The 19,232-nt window shown below is 40.3% G+C and overlaps 1 protein-coding gene and 1 long non-coding RNA gene across 3 annotated transcripts; both read left to right on the top strand.

Annotated features, from left to right (window-relative positions):
• The first annotated feature begins 1,578 nt into the window (after nt 1-1,578).
• Nucleotides 1,579-11,373, top strand: cenpu (centromere protein U). 2 transcript variants are annotated; one of them, XM_084083264.1, is made up of 13 exons: nt 1,579-1,715; nt 1,828-1,882; nt 2,222-2,282; nt 3,157-3,283; nt 3,854-3,914; nt 5,163-5,264; nt 5,507-5,606; nt 7,898-8,024; nt 8,379-8,457; nt 8,624-8,671; nt 9,433-9,494; nt 10,326-10,482; nt 11,136-11,373. In XM_084083264.1, exons 1-13 carry the CDS (start codon nt 1,708-1,710, stop codon nt 11,253-11,255), a joined length of 1,107 nt encoding a protein of 368 aa, XP_083939390.1. In that variant the 5' UTR covers nt 1,579-1,707; the 3' UTR covers nt 11,256-11,373. The 2 variants fall into 2 exon arrangements, with proteins under 2 accessions (XP_083939390.1, XP_083939389.1); XM_084083263.1 differs by having other exon boundaries at nt 5,163-5,263; nt 5,488-5,606.
• Nucleotides 11,374-12,791: 1,418 nt separating this feature from the next.
• LOC311062880 lies at nt 12,792-17,712 on the top strand. Its single transcript, XR_014602537.1, has 5 exons — nt 12,792-12,854; nt 13,846-14,311; nt 14,912-15,449; nt 16,019-16,565; nt 17,315-17,712. It is a non-coding gene; the product is annotated as an uncharacterized lncRNA (long non-coding RNA).
• The last annotated feature ends 1,520 nt before the right edge of the window (nt 17,713-19,232 follow it).

Genomic DNA, 19,232 nt, shown 5'->3' on the forward strand with positions numbered 1-19,232 from the left:
CGAGCAGGGTTTCATAGCAAGCTCCACTTGCGCGGAGGCGCCTCCTTCCGCTGCGTTTGCAAAAAGGAATAGCCTCTATGCACAGCAGCCATATTGGGTATGAATTGGGCCCCTTCCTTACTTCCTTCACAGGTGTTACCAATGATACTAATTAAGGCTCTGTTCCATTTAGTGTGGCATATAGTGGTTGTCTTATTTTCAAGGACCCCCATAACTCTGAGAGTGTACAAATGGAACCAAATGGACCCATAAGGGTCCATTTGGTTCCTTTTGTACACTCTCAGAGTTACACACCCACCATAAAGGGCCATTTGGGAACCAAAATGGAGTGTTTCTAGTGAGCCAACATGCACAATATCAGCACCCTGACCAGAATAGAACAGAGCCTTCATTAGTATCATTGGTAACACCTGTGAAGGAAGTAAGGAGAGGCCCAATTTCTTTCCAATATGGCTGCTGTGCATAGAGCCTATTAGGAAATACACACACAAGGACTTTGGGGTATTGTTATTATGCAAATCCAAGTGCTGCTCTGCTGGATGCAAGGAACCCGACCAGTGCGACTAGTTTATTATCATGTTGTTGAAATTTGTGTCTGAATCACTTATTTTGAAAAAGATTCAACTGATCACAGTGATTCTCAAAGTGGAGTCCATCTGGGGAGGGACGACACCCAGGGGTCCTTGAGGGAGGGGAATAATCCGCATACACACGGATTGGTTCCAGGGGGTCCCCAGCTGAATTAGTTAATATAGGCTAACATCATAATCAGTTTAACCACAGTGTCAGCCCTAGCTTCATAGCCGATCTACACACTCTCAATTTTCAAATAGTCGATGGTTTAAACTTTAAGTGCTCATGTGGCCTTTTTTGATGCAAAACCAATCGCCTCAAGTGAACACTCTCTCTTCCCGTATAAACATACACGGAATGTGTCATGTGAGAGAGAGGTGGGACGGCCATGGGACGGGGATCCTTTTTATAATTTGTGGGCCTTACATTTTATTTTTAGCCAATGTTATCATTATTAAAGTTTGATTCAGTTGTGTCTACATGATAGTGATTGCAATGGAAGCAGAAAAATGTATATAAGCGTTTAATTAAATGCGTCTCACCCCCGGGTACGTGATAGTATCGTCCTTAACGTCTGAAATATTTTGCGGGAGACAGTCATGGAACCAGTGTTGCCATGTCCGCTTATTATAAGCGACTTTGGGCTTGTTTTTCCTGTAAAGTTGCTCGTAAATATTGGTGGTTATGGGTTGCGGCTTTTTGGGCTTGTTTTTAAGGGTATTTGATTATTTATGTTTTTTATTGATTTAACAGTCCTCAACAATGTGCATGTCAAATTAATGTATGTCCGAGTCCACAGACCCCCCCCCCCCCATAAGAATGTTTTCCCCCAATTCCAAATATTATTTCACTTTATCTTTTCGAAAATAGCAGATCTACAAGCTATTTTCAAATAGCCAGTGTAGGTTTAAAGTGCTAATTTAGCAGTCGCTTCTTTTGGGCTTGTTTTCATAGACCTGTCTGCTTATTTCTCTCACAAAATCTGGCAACAGTGCATTGAAACATTTCGACTTTGTCGCTTCCCTAACAACACAACATCCAGCTTCACTGGCTAGTATCATTTGAGAAAAACATTTATTTTTTCCCCCCAAAACACAGTTAACTTAATACCCACTGTGAACGTCGTCATCCATCATGGTGAAGTAAGTGTAACGTTAGTGTTAGTGTTGTACTGCATGAAATAACTATTGATCTATGTGAGCCAGAATGAAATAATAATAGGGGAAATTAAGTGTCTGCTACTCATCCCTGCAGAGCCACAAAAGCCAGAGGAAAGATGAGGCATGAAGGTCCACAACACACTAACCAGGTGAAATTGTCACCAATGTAGCTGATGCACCTTCCTTGAATGATGGTGCAAATTGTAAAACAGTGCTCATTGATTCTAGTTATTAGGAGGAGAAGGCTGTGTGTGTGTGTGTGTGTGTGTGTGTGTGTGTGTGTGTGTGTGTGTGTGTGTGTGTGTGTGTGTGTGTGTGTGTGTGTGTTCAAAGAAGAGAGGACACACACACAATCTGAAATTGTCATAAACACAGCCAATTTGTTGGAGCGCCCCTAGCCGAGGAATCGAACCCCAGTCTTCCCGGTGGTGGGCACTGGGCATAAACTGACTGATTTGACTTTGTGTTGCATACTGTACCTTCTCCAGGAGGCTCTGGAATATCCCAACTTATCCTCCATAGATGGAGGAATAGCACAGGAGAATTATGGTGAGACATGCACAGGACTACACATTGATTGTATGTCACTTTCTTAAACTTTCTTGTCCCCAGCCCACATTCACTCACACATTCCCTAGTACACACAGAATCTGAAGCTGTGTCAAATGCTAACGCTCCATGTAAAGATAGTTTCTCTCTGTCAATGTGCATCTTCCTCACTTGATATATCTGATGCTGTCTTGCACAATGAAGTATAATACAGGATTAAGTGGTTAATCAGACTAATCGATTTAGTCCAGGGGTCTTCAACCTTTTCAGGCCAAGGACCCCCTAGCTGAGAGAGAGATGAAGCAGGGACCCCCTCTATATTGTATTAAATTTAGTTTCAGATTAAACTTTTTTTGTTTACTTGGTACTGCTCTTTTTCCCCTCTACACCTATACCTCTTTGCCAAAAATAGCAGATCTACAAGCTCACAACGCCTAGCGCGAGCCGAGGCATTGTGAGCTTGTAGATCTGCTATTTTTGGCTAAAGCTCTCCTCAGAAAAGGGATGCTAGGGTTCAAGTGGTTAAGGTGAAAAAATAATCACATCACACAAAGATTTGGCGGACCCCCTGTAGTAACTCTGAGGACCCCCTAGGGGTCCCGGACCCCCTGTTGAAGACCCCTGATTTAGTCGATTATAAAAAATCTATTAGAAATTTGTTTTGGGACGATTTGTTGATAATAAAAAAAAACTGCTTCTCGATTAATCGATTAACCTATATGGGCAAGATTAAGTCGGTTATTGTTTCTAAATGTCGGTCACGATATATTTTCGGTTTATTGCCCAGCGCCATCACATGGTCTGAGTGTTTAGCAGGATATTAAAGCCACTGTTATCTTGACCAAAGAACTCCTGCATTGGTTGGTTTGCCTAGGTAACCCTCTCCACAGCACTGCCCTCGAAGGAGACATTAACTCGCCTGCGGACGGAGGGGTGGATGGAGCTGAGGAGGGAGGAGGGGACAAGGAGAAGAAGAGCACTGGAAAGAAAGTCGGAGATGGGTGAGGTCAAAGGTCGGGGCTGACGTGCATCAGATGGATGGATAGATAGCAGTAAAGAAACAGGACATTTTTTTATTTTTTATTCAGCAGGTATCAAAGTAAGATGAGTTGCTTGGAGATGAATATGAATTATGAATGACTTTAGAGCATGTTGAGTCAAAGCCAGATGAATGCACTACCTTCATGAAATACACTGTCATCCTGGGAGATAGAGGAGGAAGGATACTAAGCATCAGGTGTTTGTGTGCTGTTCACGAGCCCCATTATCTTTACAAACATTCCCTGCCAAGCAAATCTGACTTGCTTCCAAACTATATTTCTCATCACTGAAGACCAAAGGGACAAAAACTTTGTATCTCTTAGTTTGGATTTCAATTTCGTTCCAGATATGCGATAGTATTTACACCCTAAATTTAAAACCCTTAATGTGTCCAATCTCACACTTGAATTAACTGGATTTTGCTGTGTACAAATTATGAAGGACAAGACTTTTACTTAAAATCCATCAAAATCCCCTAACTGCCAAAAATATATATTTTAACAATATATATTTCTGTCTGTATTGGCCAGATACGTGACGGAGGAAGGGAAGAATGATGGAAAGAAGAGGACGATGAAGAGAAAGCATGTGGTGGGTGGCAGAAATGCCAACGCATCAATAAGATGACAAAATTGTTAATGTTAATATCCTTTTCTAACATCATACGGCAAACAATTGTTACTGTGTTAGTGCATAATAGTGAAGCCTTTTTGTTTGTCAAATTTATTGTGCATACTGCCAGTAGGCCACAGAAGTACCTTCACAATTCTTTTGGGAAATGTTTGTCTCCGCCAGGAGGCTATGTTTTCGTTCTCGTCCTTCCGGGTGTCAACCAAGCTAACATTGGTCAAGCTTCACGTGACAATATGTTGAAAGGGTGTGCTTTGATTGGCTAGCGAGACGCATGATGAAATAGAGACCTATAAATATGTGTGTCACTTCAAAAGATAATTTATATCTTTTGAAGTGAGGTAAGACAGGATTAATCAGAACAGTACTGGCGTACCTGTGCTCCGAGGAGCACATTTTCTAGTTTACTTTTATTTTATAATGGAAGTCAAAGGGGTTCTGATTGGGCTGAATCTTTGTCCAAATTGGAGTCATATGTCATAGATGTAAAACTGTTTCCATTTGTTTTCAATATTTTGTGGTTTTGGAAAGATGAAGGCTTTTGCTTTCTGGATTGTTTCATGGAAATTACCCTAATGAAATTGGTACTCAGAAGGGACTGGAAGACCTTCCATTCACCTTTGAACCCATTTAGACCTAGAACCCCTATACGTAACTATACCTTTCAATCCGGGAACCCCTTTTGGGGTAGTTGTTGCTATGTACAGTATATAGCAACATATTTTTTTTGCAATTTATGAATAAATATTTGAAGTTTTTCAGAAAACTTAGGTCAGGATTTAGAAGGTGTTTTTAGAATCAGCATCAGGTCTAAATGGGTTAAACTTGTATCGTCAAAATCCTCAATGTTACTGATCTCTGGCTTTTTAGAATACTGGCGCAAAGAATACCGTAAAGTTATCACTTAAACCCTGTATACTTCAGTTTACCGGGGTCCACCAGGGGTATAGTCTTGGCCACTTCCTTCTTTCCCTCTGCATCAAATGTCTTTCCTGAAATTAGCCGATTTACAAGTTCAAAACATGATGCGTTGTGAGCTTGTAGATCTGCTATGTTCGCCGAATGTTTGCCTATTATGTCAGACATTTCATGTGGTTATTATAGGCAACAAAAGTGAGAACCCTGCTTCACAGTGAACACCTAAATATGAAATTTCATTTGTGTTTTTGCTCTGCTTTCCATATTTGTTGTCATGTTGTGTCCCATTAGAGGATATCTGGTGCAGAGGGCCAGGAGTCCGGGCAATCTAGTCCTCCTAAGCAGAGGCAGCGAGCAGCTGTTGTGTCCAATGATGATGAGAATGCAGGCCCGGTAGGGACCAGTGTCAACAAACAGCCAATGGCAACCTTTTTTTCTTACGTTATATTGTTATTAGTAAATATTTATCAAATTCAAAAAGATACCATGAAATTAAACAGAAACTTTAATCTATATTGGATAGTAGAGCAATTCAAAACTGCCTCCAATTCAACAAAGATGTGAAGCAATGACTGGCATTCTCTTTCCTTTTTTCTAACATTTTTCTCTCCATCTTGAAATCCTCTTCCAAAAAGTCCAGAAACAGGAAGTCTTCATCTGATGGGTCTGGGAACAGGAAGTCAAGTAGTGATGGACGAAATCCACGGAAACAGAGGAGAACTATGACTAAGACAAGTAAATGGCAAAATTTGTTCGAACTGTTTATCATACATTACATTTTTGTATAGGAAAAGGTGTCTACAGTCCAAAAGGTTAGCAATTATTTAACCTGGAGCTTCATTACATAAGATATGGAACTGGAAGATATGATCTGAAATCAATATAATATTGTATATCCATATATCCAGCATAATAGCGATAAATCAAACAATATACGGTATATTATTCATTATTATTACCAAATTTTTCATCTGTGTCATGGACCTCAACATGGACCTCAACATTTCTGTAGAAACTGGCGATCATTCATATATCACCTCTACCTGACCTCTACCTTGGACTTAAAATCTAGGCTACATTTGTCTAGAAGGAACTGGAAGCACATACACACTGTAATCTTCGCATCAACACGTCCGTCCGTCCGTCTCTCTCTCTCTCACACTCACTCACATACGCATCTACCTATGCACATGTACTGGGAGGTTATGTGAGAACGACTCTCCCACTGCCTACCCAAAGCCAATCAAAGTTGAAAATGACTTCAAACCCAACTTTTTTGGTCCTGTCTTTCAGCAGCAGGCAAGGCAGGGCTCAACTGGGCGGGCAGCTGCCCACATTGCCCAGCTCTGACGCTTCTGTTCTGGGAAACTTCATGGGAGACAATCAACGCTGAGAAGACCTGGTGTGAAAAACTAGGAAAATATGAATTGGCCAATATGAGCTTGTGGGACGTCTAGCTAGGGGTTTGTGGGGGTGCTGAATCTATTCCATACCATCAGCTATGCAAGGACACTACTTCATTATTGGTGTGGGGAACAAGAAACGGATAATCAGTATGCACTTGGTAAGGGGATGGCTGCACGGTAATAGATTAATTTCTGTTGTTTCTGTTGTTCTGATGTTTATTACAAACATGGACATGGACTCTTTCAAAGACCAAATAGCCATTACCATTTGCCTTTCTAGGAACCCTAAGAATCTAAATATATCACTCAACAAAAAATAACAAGTGAAAATTATGGCCACCACAATTTGATGGATAGGCCCCCTGAGCAGGCATGGCCAATTATCTGGCCAGGGAGTAATTGTTACTAAAAACGAATGGTTGGAATGGATTCAGCACCCCCATAAACCCCTAGTTAGACGTTCCACAAGCTCAGATTGGTCAATCAACATTCTTCCAGTTCAAGTTCACACCAGGTCTTCTCAACTTTGATTGGCTCCCACAAAGTTTCCTAGAGCAGAAGCGTCAGTGCTGGGCAACACAGGCAGCTGCCCACCCAGTTGAGCCCTTGCCCGCTGAAAAAGTGGGGTTTGAAGTAATCTGAGTTCCCAGAAGTTCTCGCCAGCTCTCGCATACATAGGTTTGAAGTCATTCTCAACTTTGATTGGCTCCCTCAAAGTTTCCCAGAGGAGTTCGGTTGGAAGTAATTGAGAGGTGTTAGAAGACACCTTTATGAACACATTGGTGAAAAAAAAAATTGGCTATTATTTTGCAGATGGCTAAAAAGGTAGTCATAATAATAATTGATACAAAATTGATTATATTGTAAAGGCATCACTCATTTGCACACTAGCATGCCACAGGTACATGTGATCACAAGAATAGTTTCATTGTGATCCTTGACTCTCAAAACATAGTTCTAGACAGATTATTTGTGCAATATAAGTGCAATATTGGCTGATTTATAGTGAAAATACATGTTTCAATAATGGCGGCACTCATTTGCATATGGTGTATATGGGACATTTTGACAACTTTTTAACATAGCTCATCATCATTTTGTACAAATGTTTTCCAATCTAGAAACACTGATTGGAAGTATATTTCTGGGGGGTGCATGATACCCCCTTCTTCACACTCTACTATTTAACTCATTGAGTGGCATAACGTGCCAATGACGTGTTTTTGAAAAAAACATGTTCAGAACCCAAGATATCATTATCTGAAGATTTGCAGCTCCATCCACTCCTTATTTAACTTATAACTGAAAAAGGCTGTATCTCGCTTCCTAAGCACTTTTTTTTACCTTGAAAAAATCTCAGGCACTGGGACAACATATAATAGAATAATTCTGTCAATTCTGGCACTCAATGAGTTAAGATATTTCAGTTTTCTGTAAAGTTCTGGTATACAGCCCAGCGGTACATTATGTCTAGTCAAGGATGTGCAAGTAAAGTTACGCTTGCTTTATACTCGCCTAAAAGAACATGAGACGGGTTGTTAATTTGTGGATCTGTTCTTATTGAAAAGTGACACTGTCATACTACTACGGAGTATAAATTAGGGTTTACCTCTCCTCCAGCCAGTGTATCTACAGACTCAGAATCTCACAATGTGGATCAGCAGACAGAGAGAGGGCGAAGCCATGGCAAAGCAACTGAATTGGAGGTGGTGCTGGATGCCTTCCTTGCTTTCTGTCACCAGTACCGGTAATTAACTCCAGCCTAAGCTACTGGATCTCTGTGACCTAACAATCATTACCACCATCAGTAGTCAATAAATACCACCAAGTGCAAACAGTTGTCAGAATATTTGTGTGTGTGTGTGTGTGTGTGTGTGTGTGTGTGTGTGTGTGTGTGTGTGTGTGTGTGTGTGTGTGTGTGTGTGTGTGTGTGTGTGTGTGTGTGTGTGTGTGTGTGTGTGTGTGTGTGTGTGTGTGTGTGTGTGTGTGTGTGTGTGTGTGTGTGTGTGTGTGTGTGTGTGCGTGCGTGCGTGCGTGCGTGCGTGCGTGCGTGTGTGCGTGCTGTTTCATAATTGCATGCTGTGTGTGTGCACGCATGTAGAGAGTCGGTGGAGTCTAAAGCAGTCAGGAAAGCCATTGATTCTTTCTCCTCCAGTGTAAAGGAGGAACTCGCCAAGAAGGTAAGGAACTTCACGAGGACTGTTCATTGAACTGTGTTGGTTGATGAACATGTATGAAGCGTTTGGATTATATTACTTCAATGCTTTGTTGGGTTAGTTTGATTTTATTGTCTCTCTCTGTTCCATCATTTTTAATTCCATGGTCCCAATGGCCTCATCTCTGCAGATCACTATTGCCAAGGAGCTCAGGGTCCTAATGAGGGAAACCGCCAAGGTAACTGTTGTTGTGGCAACTGCTCCCCTGACTATTAAAAGTCTTGGTGGAAACTTGATTTGTCTGTGTCTTTTGGGATACTAATATTTATCTTTTATACAATGCCTTTCATGCGTGAAAGTATTTAATTTGTGGTAAACAACAGATAATAAATTGTATAAAACAATGAAATGGGCATTCATTATTAACTGAAAGTTAAGTTTTGCTAAGCTTTTTAACCACTTTTTAAGCTCTTTATTATACTTTGTTGTACAATGGTGTCATGTGAAATAGATCTACAAGCTCTCAATGCATATATATATTTTTTTTTTGAAAGATTCAGAAAATGTTCACCTATAATGACATGTAGGAGTCTGTATAATCCCCCAAAAAAGGGACTACAGGTTGAAAGTGGTTAAAATATACACAGTGTCTGCCTCTTTTGGCAGGCTGTACCATAGCTGAGGAGCATCATACATTCAGGAAACACTTTTTTCCTTAATGTCCTCAGGCATGTTTAGAAGGCCCACTGTTGAGGGCCTCAACTCACTGAGTGGGACATGACATAATACCAATTCTCAGATATAGGCGGGTACCGGGTACACCATGCATGCAGAGCTTTCTGTACAAGTGAGAGGGATATTAAATCAATTCTAAATGAAAGGACTGGAAACTCAACAAGGAGTATACAGCAACCAGTGACACTACTGACCCTGGCATGGGGTAGTTGTAATTGTAATCACCCTCCTCTCTCTCCCTCCATCTATCTTTCTATTTGTCAGGTGGATCTTTTGATCCGTAAGAAGAGACAGCGACTGTTGGATTGCAAGGATGAGCTGATCAAGTAAGAAGCTGTTCGATCGACAAGCACACTAGTTGCCATTCCCACCCAGTCGCCTCTACAGCCAGATAACCAGAAGATTTCACTAACTGTGGATTAATGATACTTTTTTATTCAGTTGAATTTATCCTAGATAAATCCTGGCATTTAAAATGTAAGAATTCAACAAAATATAGGATTATATAAAAATGTGCCGCAAACGTGGGAGTCACAAGGCTTTTTAGATAGAGGATGGATGGTCAAATGCTATCTGCATCTACTGTAAGTTGCAATACCCTCCCTTGACAGCCCATTCACGAAATTGAAAAGTCCGATCTGATTTTATTAAATGATTGAATGATTCAATTCATCAATATTGCACCTGTACGGAAAGCTTGGGTTATCCTCTTTGTTTGTCTCTGTCAAATTTTTGTTTCATAAAAATCCACCGTAGACAATCCGTGTTATGAGCCACTTTCTGTCAATAAATTCCATGCAGTGATTATTTTTCTGTGTTCGAATTTGGAAGCGATTGTAATAAATCACTCAACGTCCTGTGTACTCTACCTATTTCGAAATGGCACATAATACGGGAGTCTGCATTGAAAACAAGTGCTTCCAAACTCGGTACACATAGAAAAATCTTTCTATGTGTTTTATGAAACCATGACCTGACAGAGACAAAGATGATGACCCAAACAAGTTTTTCGTGGTTTAATTCAATCAGATAGGACTTTTATGTTTCATGATTGGGCTGTCAATGGAGGGTTTTGCAACTTAGATGCAGATAGCATTTATAGCATCTAAGTTGCTTGCGGCTAGAGGATGGACACATTTGTGTGTTTGGTCATATAGGGCAGAGCATGAGATGGAGTCGATGCGAAAGGAGGAAGCCAAGCTGGAGCTACGGTTGGCAGATATCAGAAGAGGCCACACCTTACTCAGTGGCATGTCGGAGCTCACCAAACAATACCTGGATCACCGAAGCACGCACCCTCAAGAGAAAGAGGAGGTACATGCATATACACCAAGATCTGGAAGCCGAAATATTGTCACATTGACCTCACCTCAGTCATGGGCACTTGACAGCTTTACGAAAATGCCCCTTGTGTGCAAGATAGTGACTAGTAGTCAGCACTTTGCCAGAGCACCACCCACTGGTCTTACTGGTTGTGACCTGTAATGCTGGACAAAGCCATTGTAAATAGTTTAAAAAACTGATTTAACCTAGTCCTTGACCAAGTACTCCCAAATGTTCTATACAGTAGTTTACCTGACAGTAAAAAGAAGAAAGAAAAGTATTCTGTAAATGTAAAAAACAAATTCTGCCTGAAAATAATTTATGTTGAAAGAAAAAAATGTGAAGCTGACAACACGTTGCATCGCTAGGCAAGTTTGTAGGTCTGCTATTAATTTGCAACCAAAAAACAATCAACTATAGTGCAGACAGGTATCCTTTTCATTGGACTGACACATCACACACTCACTCACTGCATCTGGGTCATTTATTAAGCATAGAATCTCCAAAATAGTCAAAACAGTAATTTTACCAAATGTAATCTCCTAGTTAATTGTTCCATTTTGTCCTCAAGCAAATGTTGAGAAGTATTACAACACCACTCATAGACATCATTTGGTTTCTCTCTTTTCCATCCTCTTGTCTAGTATGGAGCATCCAGTTTACCAGCTCTGCTGCTGGAGACCAAATACATTCTAGGAGCTGAGAACCAGCTGAGACAAATCAGCAACCAGCTAGAAGAAAGACTCAAGGAGACTGTAGAATAGATGCATGGATGCGCGCGCGCGCACACACACACACACACACACACACACACACACACACACACACACACACACACACACACACACACACACACACACACACACACACACACACACACACTCACTATACATCTCTTTTACCAGGGAGCCCTGTTCAGGGTAAGAAATTACAAACATTTACATAAAAAAACAGAAACATGAAAATAATTTAACAGTAACAAATGTCATAAGGCAAAATAAAGCATACAATAGAAAGTATACATGTATTGTACAGTGGATTCTTCTGTTAAATTGTTTAATAAATGGTATAAAATGCATCTAATGTTTTCATTGTGTGAATATTGTTTGTTTCCTTCACATAGGGCCATAAAACTTTATGCCAGATATTTTTCAGAACGTACTACTAGAGGGGAACCTAGAAATCAAAGCATGCATCTTACACATGTTTATATTGTGAGCAGCACGTTGAGGCTTCCTTGGCTCACAAATATCTTCCTTTCTGAAAGTGTTTTTGGAGACATGTCACTGATTTGTCATGGGACTGGTTGCTGGTGTGGTGACATAGAGGCTTCTGAACCAAATGTTAATGTCAGGTATGCTGTGAATGTTGTCCAGTTTTCTCTGTTCTGACTGGAACCATGAACCGTCGTATGACGCATAAAGTCCCTCATTGACAGTGACAGCTGCTCAATTTAGTTTGAATATAACTGCTATTCTCAATTTGGCCGCCAGGTGGCATAGTGGTGTCTCTTATTAGTCAAGCCAAATGAACTGTTGGAATCATTGACCCTCTGTTGTATTTTGTTGTATTTTTGTGTGGACGCTGACGCCCTGGGTATAGATGAATGTACTTACTGTTCTGGCCTAGTTGTGCCACTGCTATGTGCTCCACTAAGTCAGTACAGGAACTGGTTAAGGAGCCAGAAGAAACAGGACAAATGCATCAATTCAAAGACACGAGTTTATTCATTTAATCCAGTGGTTCTCAACCTGTCGGTCGGGACCCCGAGATGGGTCCCTACATGACAGTGAAATTACAATTTAAGGACTTTAGAGTTAAGACCTTTTTAATACCTAAAAAAAAAAAAAGACCATTACTGCATCAAAAAATAATCAATAATAATAAACTATACTATAAAACTGATCAAACATTGGTCAAATTGTCATATAATATAAGAAAGAGGCAATAGCCGATTTACAAGCTCGCAACGCCTCGCAACAATATTTATCCTACAATTCCAAGTGCTTGTTGTCAGGGTGGGGGGGTCCCCAGTTCAAATATGATTATTTTGGGGGGTCCCCAGTTAAAATATGATTACTTTGGGGTGGTCACGGCATGAAAAGGTTGACAACCCCTGATTTAAAAAACAGATATTACGAACCATTAAATGTAAATATAATATATGTAATAATCATGTAATGTTTGTGATATTTTTCCACATAAACGTTCACTACCATGCAGCTGGCCCCACAATGCACCGCGACAGTCCGTATAAATAATCACGAGTCCTCCATTTTTTCTCTCTCACTTCCGAAGTTCCCGAAGACGAGAGAGATGGTAGCACATGCTGCTTCACGTGGACAATGGCTCTTGAACAACATGTAAGACACTATTCTTTAGTCTTGTTTCATCCATGTTTATTACTGTTCAGTAAATGAAACGAGCGAGCATTTTGTAGAACGCCCGTTTAAGTCCACTGCTGCTTTCATTCTACAAGGTACAGTGTTTCTGAAGCCTAGGGTGTCGCTTGCCGTCCGACATTGTTTGCTTGTAGATTTGATCACTTCTTTGCAGTGGTGGAAAAAGTACTCAAATGTTTTACTTAAGTAAATGTATCAATACGGCAATGTCGAAATACACTCTTACAAGTAAAAGTTCCGAATTCAAAATCGACTTGAGTAAAAGTGTATGTATAAAATGTAGCCTACAACATTTTTGAAAATGGCAGGTCTACAATCTCACTTCGTGAGCTTTTAGATCGGCTACTTTCAAAAGGCTGAAGTGGCCACTGGGTATGCATGTTTTGTAAAATCTACCAAGTAACTAAAGTTTTCAAATTGTAGTGGAGTAAAAGTGTAATCTCTGAGAGGTAATGAAGTAAAACTAAATACTGAAAATAAGAAATACTCCAGTAAAGTAAAAAATACTTCAAAATTGTACTTCAGTACATGTACTTAGTTACTTTCCACCACTGGCTTGTAGATCATCTTGATCACTTTGTTCTTTCTGATCAGTGTCCAGCTCTAAGTCAGCTGTCCAGAAGACATGTGTCTGGTTCGGTGTTACAGGGCTGGTAGATAAACGTCCTGTATGTGTGGCTCGGCGCAGCAGGTTCTGTTTTAGAGGCTGCTGCTGCTGTGCTTGTGCAGGACTCGGCCCCAACGAGAGTGGCCTGTCCTGGTTGTCAGGATGGGCCTAGTGCGGGGCCGCACACTGGAATTAAAACCAGCCATGGATCATTCATTAGGATTATTATGACGAGAGATATGAAGCGTGCTCTTGTTTTGTATTGATCATCTGCTCTTAACATACCATAGATGCAGTGTTTAAGTACTACTGGATGTGTATGTGACAACTTCGTTTGCTTTACAGGTCATGATGACTTGCTGCCCTGGAGTGGAGGAAATGGATGTGGACTTGAATTACCCCTTTCTGTGCAGATCAGCTTTACTTGCAGTAGGAAGTGGTTAACTGTTAATACTAGACTTAAAAGTTTTGGGCTTTAGATGGTGTAGACTGCTTGTATCAAGTTTTGGTTGCAAATGAATAGCAGCCCTACAAGCTTGCGTAGCGTCAGTTTCACTTGTTCCCTTAGATATACATTTATTTTCAGGTAAAATTAGTTTTTTACTTTTTTAAACTGTCGGGTAAACGACTGTATAGAACATTTGGAGTATTTGGTCATGGTATAGTTTAAACCCGTTTTACTGATCTTTACACTGGCCTTGTACAGTATGCAGGACCTAGGAAGAATTGTATTGACAGTCCCCCCCCCCCCCCCCCCCCACTACAAGTAAAGCAGGCCAACTATGACCATCAACAAGCTGTTTGCCATCAGGTATGTATGGTTTAGCCTCAGAATTATATTTATTGTGGCTACATTAATAAATGTAGTTTTAACAGACTAGCACTTGGTGGAATAAGTTAATGAAACCCAAACCCTATACTGCCATGGTAAAGGCCTCCTCTCTACTGTGGAATCGTGGTATTGGAAAAGCAAGCTCAGGACTTGGCACAGATTCAGTAGTACTCATCTACCAGGACCTGACTTAAGTCATGAGACAATGGACCTTATTCACTAATATGTGCATAGAAATGTTCTACACACAATAAAAGAGCATCTAGTATTGCCATTGACTACATAATTGCACCTGGGCCAAGTGCAGCCGCACACTGGAATTAAAACCAGTCATGGCTCATTATGATGACGAGAGATATGAAGTGGGTTGTTTGTCGACGTGCTTAAAAGCAAAATCGTGAGTGAGAAACTGAAGATTTTATTTGACAAATAACGAGGTCAACTGGCAGCAGACGCTTTTTTATTTTAGGCTACACATAAGTTTGACTAGACTAGAGCCTTCGAGGGCATGCTCTCATATGTTTGGATGCTGTGGTTTAGTACTGGATGTGTATGTGACAACTTTGTTTTGCTTTACAGGTCACAATGACTCGCTGCCCTGGAGTGGAGAACTAGATGTGGACTTTTATTACCCCTTCTGTGCTGATCAGCTTTACTTGCAATAGGAAGTGGTTAACTGTTGATACTCGTTTTAAAAACATGGCGTAAAGCATTGGGCTTTAAATGCTGTGGATGCTGCAGCCTGCTTGTATGAAGTTCTGGCTGCATTAAAAACAGCCCACGCTGGACAGTAGTCAAGATGGAACAGTGGTTCCCAAACTCTTCAGCTCAAAACCCAAAAGACACATTTGTCTCACCGGGACAAAATCTAAAGAAAATGGCCGACCTACAAGCTCTCGTTGTTGATCGGCTATTTTCACTTTTCTTTCAGACAAATCCTTTTTTAAATGTATATTTATGGAATACAAAAAACTCCTGGTCCAGGACTAGGTTTAACCGTTTTTGCTGGTCTCTACAATGGCAATGTGCAGGAAGAAACTTATTGTATTTAGACAGTTTTTCCTACTGCAAGTAAAGCAGGTCTAGCCAGTACCATCAACAAGCTGTTGGCTATCAGGTATGTTTGGTTTAGCCACAGAATTATATTTTGTCTGTCTTATAAATGAAGGCTAAACTTGAACAGGCTAGCGGTTGGTGGAATAAGTTGATGAAACCCAAACCCATTCCACCATGGTAGAGTCCTCCTCTCTTCTGTGGTATATATCGGTTTTGGAAAAGCAACTCTGGACTTTGGCACAGATTCGGTTGTACTCATCTACCAGAGATCTGACTTAAGTCTTGAGACAATGGCCCTCACACACTAATGTGTGCATAGAAATGTTCTGCACACAATAAGTGAGCATGTAGTATTGCCATTAATTAAATTGCACCTGGGCCAAGTGCAGGCCGCATAATAAAATTAAAACCAGCCATGGATCGATATGAAGCGGGTAGTTTGTCGGCGGACGTAAACATTCTATTATGAGGATGTGAAGATTTGAGTTTATCAAACTTGACTATTGACACGGTTAACTGACAGCAGATGCTTTTTATTTTGGGCTACACATAAGTTTGACTAGAGTCTTTGAGAGCATGCGCTCATACTGTTTGGATGCTGTGTTTTTGACAACTTTTTTTGCTTTACAGGAAACGATGACTTGCTGCCCTGGAGTGGAGGAACTAGATGTGGACTTTTATTACCCTATTCTGTGCTGATCAGCTTTACTTGCAATAGGAGGTGGTTAATTGTTAATACTCGTTTAAAAACGGGGCGTAAAGCATTGGGCTTTAGATACTGTGGATGCTGCAGCCTGCTTGTATCAAGTTCTGGTTGCATTAAAACACAGCCCAAGCTGGACATTAGTATAGATGGAATAGTAGTTCCCAAACTCTTCAGCTCAAGACCCAAAAGACACATTTTGTGTCTCACCGGGACAAAACCTGAATAAAATAGCCGACCTACAAGCTCTCGCTGTAATCGGCTATTTTCACCTTTTCTTTTTTCCAGAAAAATCCTTTTATATATTTATGGAATACAAAAAACACACGGTCCAGGACTAGGTTTAACCGTTTTTGCTGGTCTCATGGCATTATTCAGGACTTAGAAAGAAACTTATTGTATTTAGACAGGTTTTTTTTCCTACTGCAAGTAAAACGGGTTAGCCAGTACCATCAACAAGCTGTTGGCTATCAGGTATGTTTGGTTTAGCCTCAGAATTATATTTATTTTGGCTTTTTTATAAATGAAGGCTAAACCCAAACCCATTCCACCATGGTAGAGTCCTCCTCTCTTCTGTGGTATATATCGGTTTTGGAAAAGCAAGCTCTGGACTTTGGCACAGATTCGGTAGTACTCATCTACCAGAGATCTGACTTAAGTCTTGAGACAACGGACCTCATTCACTAATCTATGCATAGAAATGTTCTGCACACAATTCTTGGCAGGGTTTAACACATGAACCCTAGTGGCACACATGGCTATACGATGGGTAAAACCAAAGACGTATAAAGGTAGACACCTCCTCCAGCTCTATGGTGTCTGTATCTCGGGCGCCGTTTTGTCAGTAGGCTTCCTGACTATTGGCCAATTACAGCCAGTCTTTTCCGGGACTTAGCAGAATCTATTTTGTCCAAAAATATAACGGGCTGTTTTTATACAACTAGATTCTGACAAGTCCCGGAGAAGACACGCTGTGATTGGCCAGTAGTCGGGAAGCTTCCTTCTCCAAAATGGCGGCCGCGATACAGGTCGCTCTAATGAACTGTAGAGGCCAATGAAGTATCTAGGTTTCTATGGGTAAAACTAACAGATAATAAGCTCAACACATTGCAATATGTTGTGAGCTTGTAGATCAGCCGTTTCTGTGAGGTCATTTGGTGTGTAGTGGAAGATGGGGTGTAAAACATTTTGCATACACTGACTGTTACTACTTTCTCTTGTAGGTTATGAGGCTGTCCAAGTGGATGATTCCAGTCCCCCTTCAGGTTTGTTTACTGCAAATTGGCCATTGAGCCCTATATACTTAATTGTATGACGAATGGCAGCTCTAAAAGCTGGCAGGTTGTGAGCTTGTAGGTGTGCCATTTTGAAACAAACTAAACTAGCCTGGAATATGATTCCATGGTTCAAGTGATTAAGAACATGAACTACTGAATATGGCTGCTTTTGTGAGGACTTGAAACTAAAAGTTAAGTCTAAATTAATGAGTCAATTTGTTACCAAATGTGTTACGTGAAAATGTATAGCTTGGTCTGGAAATGAAATGGTTAGGTGTGAGTGGTGTAGTGCAAAATCCATGATTTCAGTTGCATTTATTGTCAATAAAAATGTATTTACACAGTGCTTGTTTGATTCCATTTGATGAAGCACACTAAATGGAAAAACATTTAACTTATTTTCTATCCCACTGATGCCATCTTGTGGCTGGTACATGCTTAGTTCTAGTACAAACGATGTGGTTTAACTTTTTATCCCATATCAAATTATATAAACTAAGCTACATACTCTGAAGGACCTTGGTTTTGCAGTGTTTCTACAAAACTTGGTTTGAGTGGCCCATGGATGTTTTGCCCTTGAAATATTAGTCTGAAGTGGGGAGAGATGACAGGGCCATCTTCCAGGTTCTAATATGACTGCAACATTTAATGTAGACTTGAAGATTCAACTTATTTGTACTTTCCATTCATTAAAAGTAGATTAAGTGATTAGCAATTCAAATAATTGCAAAATGGGTCTATATTCTGATAGTACTCATTGCTATAGAGTGTTTGTTCAGTAAAAGGAGTCTCCCATGTCTCAACAGCTCTTTATTAAACGGAAAATGCGTTTTCAGTGCTCTCTCCTCATTGGCTTAAATGTTGTCACCTACCTGAGAATGTACTATATTCTCTTTACTTAAGAGCTGGAGATTGTCTATTGTCTTATGTTGGGGAAAAGGTGTTACACTTGTAAGTGATTTTCTTTTGTTAAAATAAGTGTTCAATGGCTATATTCACAAGGGTCTCCCTGTCCCTTGGAGTAACGGGTACCAAAGTTGGTGAAGAATTCTGAGTAGTTCAACATGAGCCCATTTCTCATAACTATATATTTTTTATTGATTATAAAATATTTGGGACGTTTATAAATGATTAACTAGGCGACCAGCAAGCATTTGTCAATGGAAACAAACTTGGTCTTTTCAATCTTATTATTGCAGAATAAAATAAATTGAATGCCACCTAATTTGGAGAGTGAAGTTCAGAAAGATATGGGATCTGTAAAAAATAAGCGCATGGCTGTGCTGAGAAACAACAAAGGCGCACACACACCCTTTACCTGAATCAAGCCCCTGCAAAATAGACAACCCGCAGATTCGCTTTGACGGATCTTCCTGGTTGCCTGACTTTGCAGTTAACCTTTGACCTTACAGTTCAGGACCAGCAAACACGCAGCCTCCTGTGGGGTACACAGTACACCAGGGCCTCGGCTCTAATTAGACAACAGTCAACTGGCGACAAGAACAAACATAATTAGGCTATTTACCGTAGCCAATGTTTGCTAAAACTTAACATCAAAGTTTACCATGGCCATGATGGCAAACTTGACGGTTTTGGAATACTGCACTTGAGTAAAAGTATCAATACCTCAAAGTTGAGATACCCTGTTACAAGTAAAAGCCTGGTATTCAGAATCTACTTTAGTAAAAGTACTCATTATGCAGAATGTCCCATTTAATGTTTTCAAAATGTATACAAATCTTTTGAAAACAGCAGATCTACAAGCTCATAACATGTTGTGATGAGCTTGTAGCTGAAATATATATAGAGCTTGGTGGTTACTGTATGTTTAGTAATACAATCTAAAAAGTAACTAAGGTTTTCA

The sequence above is a fragment of the Gymnoscopelus microlampas genome, assembly GCF_963454915.1.
Source record: "Gymnoscopelus microlampas genome assembly, chromosome: 2".
NCBI classification, from domain to species: Eukaryota; Metazoa; Chordata; class Actinopteri; order Myctophiformes; family Myctophidae; genus Gymnoscopelus; species Gymnoscopelus microlampas.

Excerpts from the sequence above, each read along its gene's own strand:
- cenpu (XM_084083263.1), top strand. Across the intron at positions 8,458-8,623 it reads AGGAGGAACTCGCCAAGAAG|ATCACTATTGCCAAGGAGCT; the intron begins GTAAGGAACTTC and ends TCATCTCTGCAG. Across the intron at positions 8,672-9,432 it reads TAATGAGGGAAACCGCCAAG|GTGGATCTTTTGATCCGTAA; the intron begins GTAACTGTTGTT and ends TCTATTTGTCAG.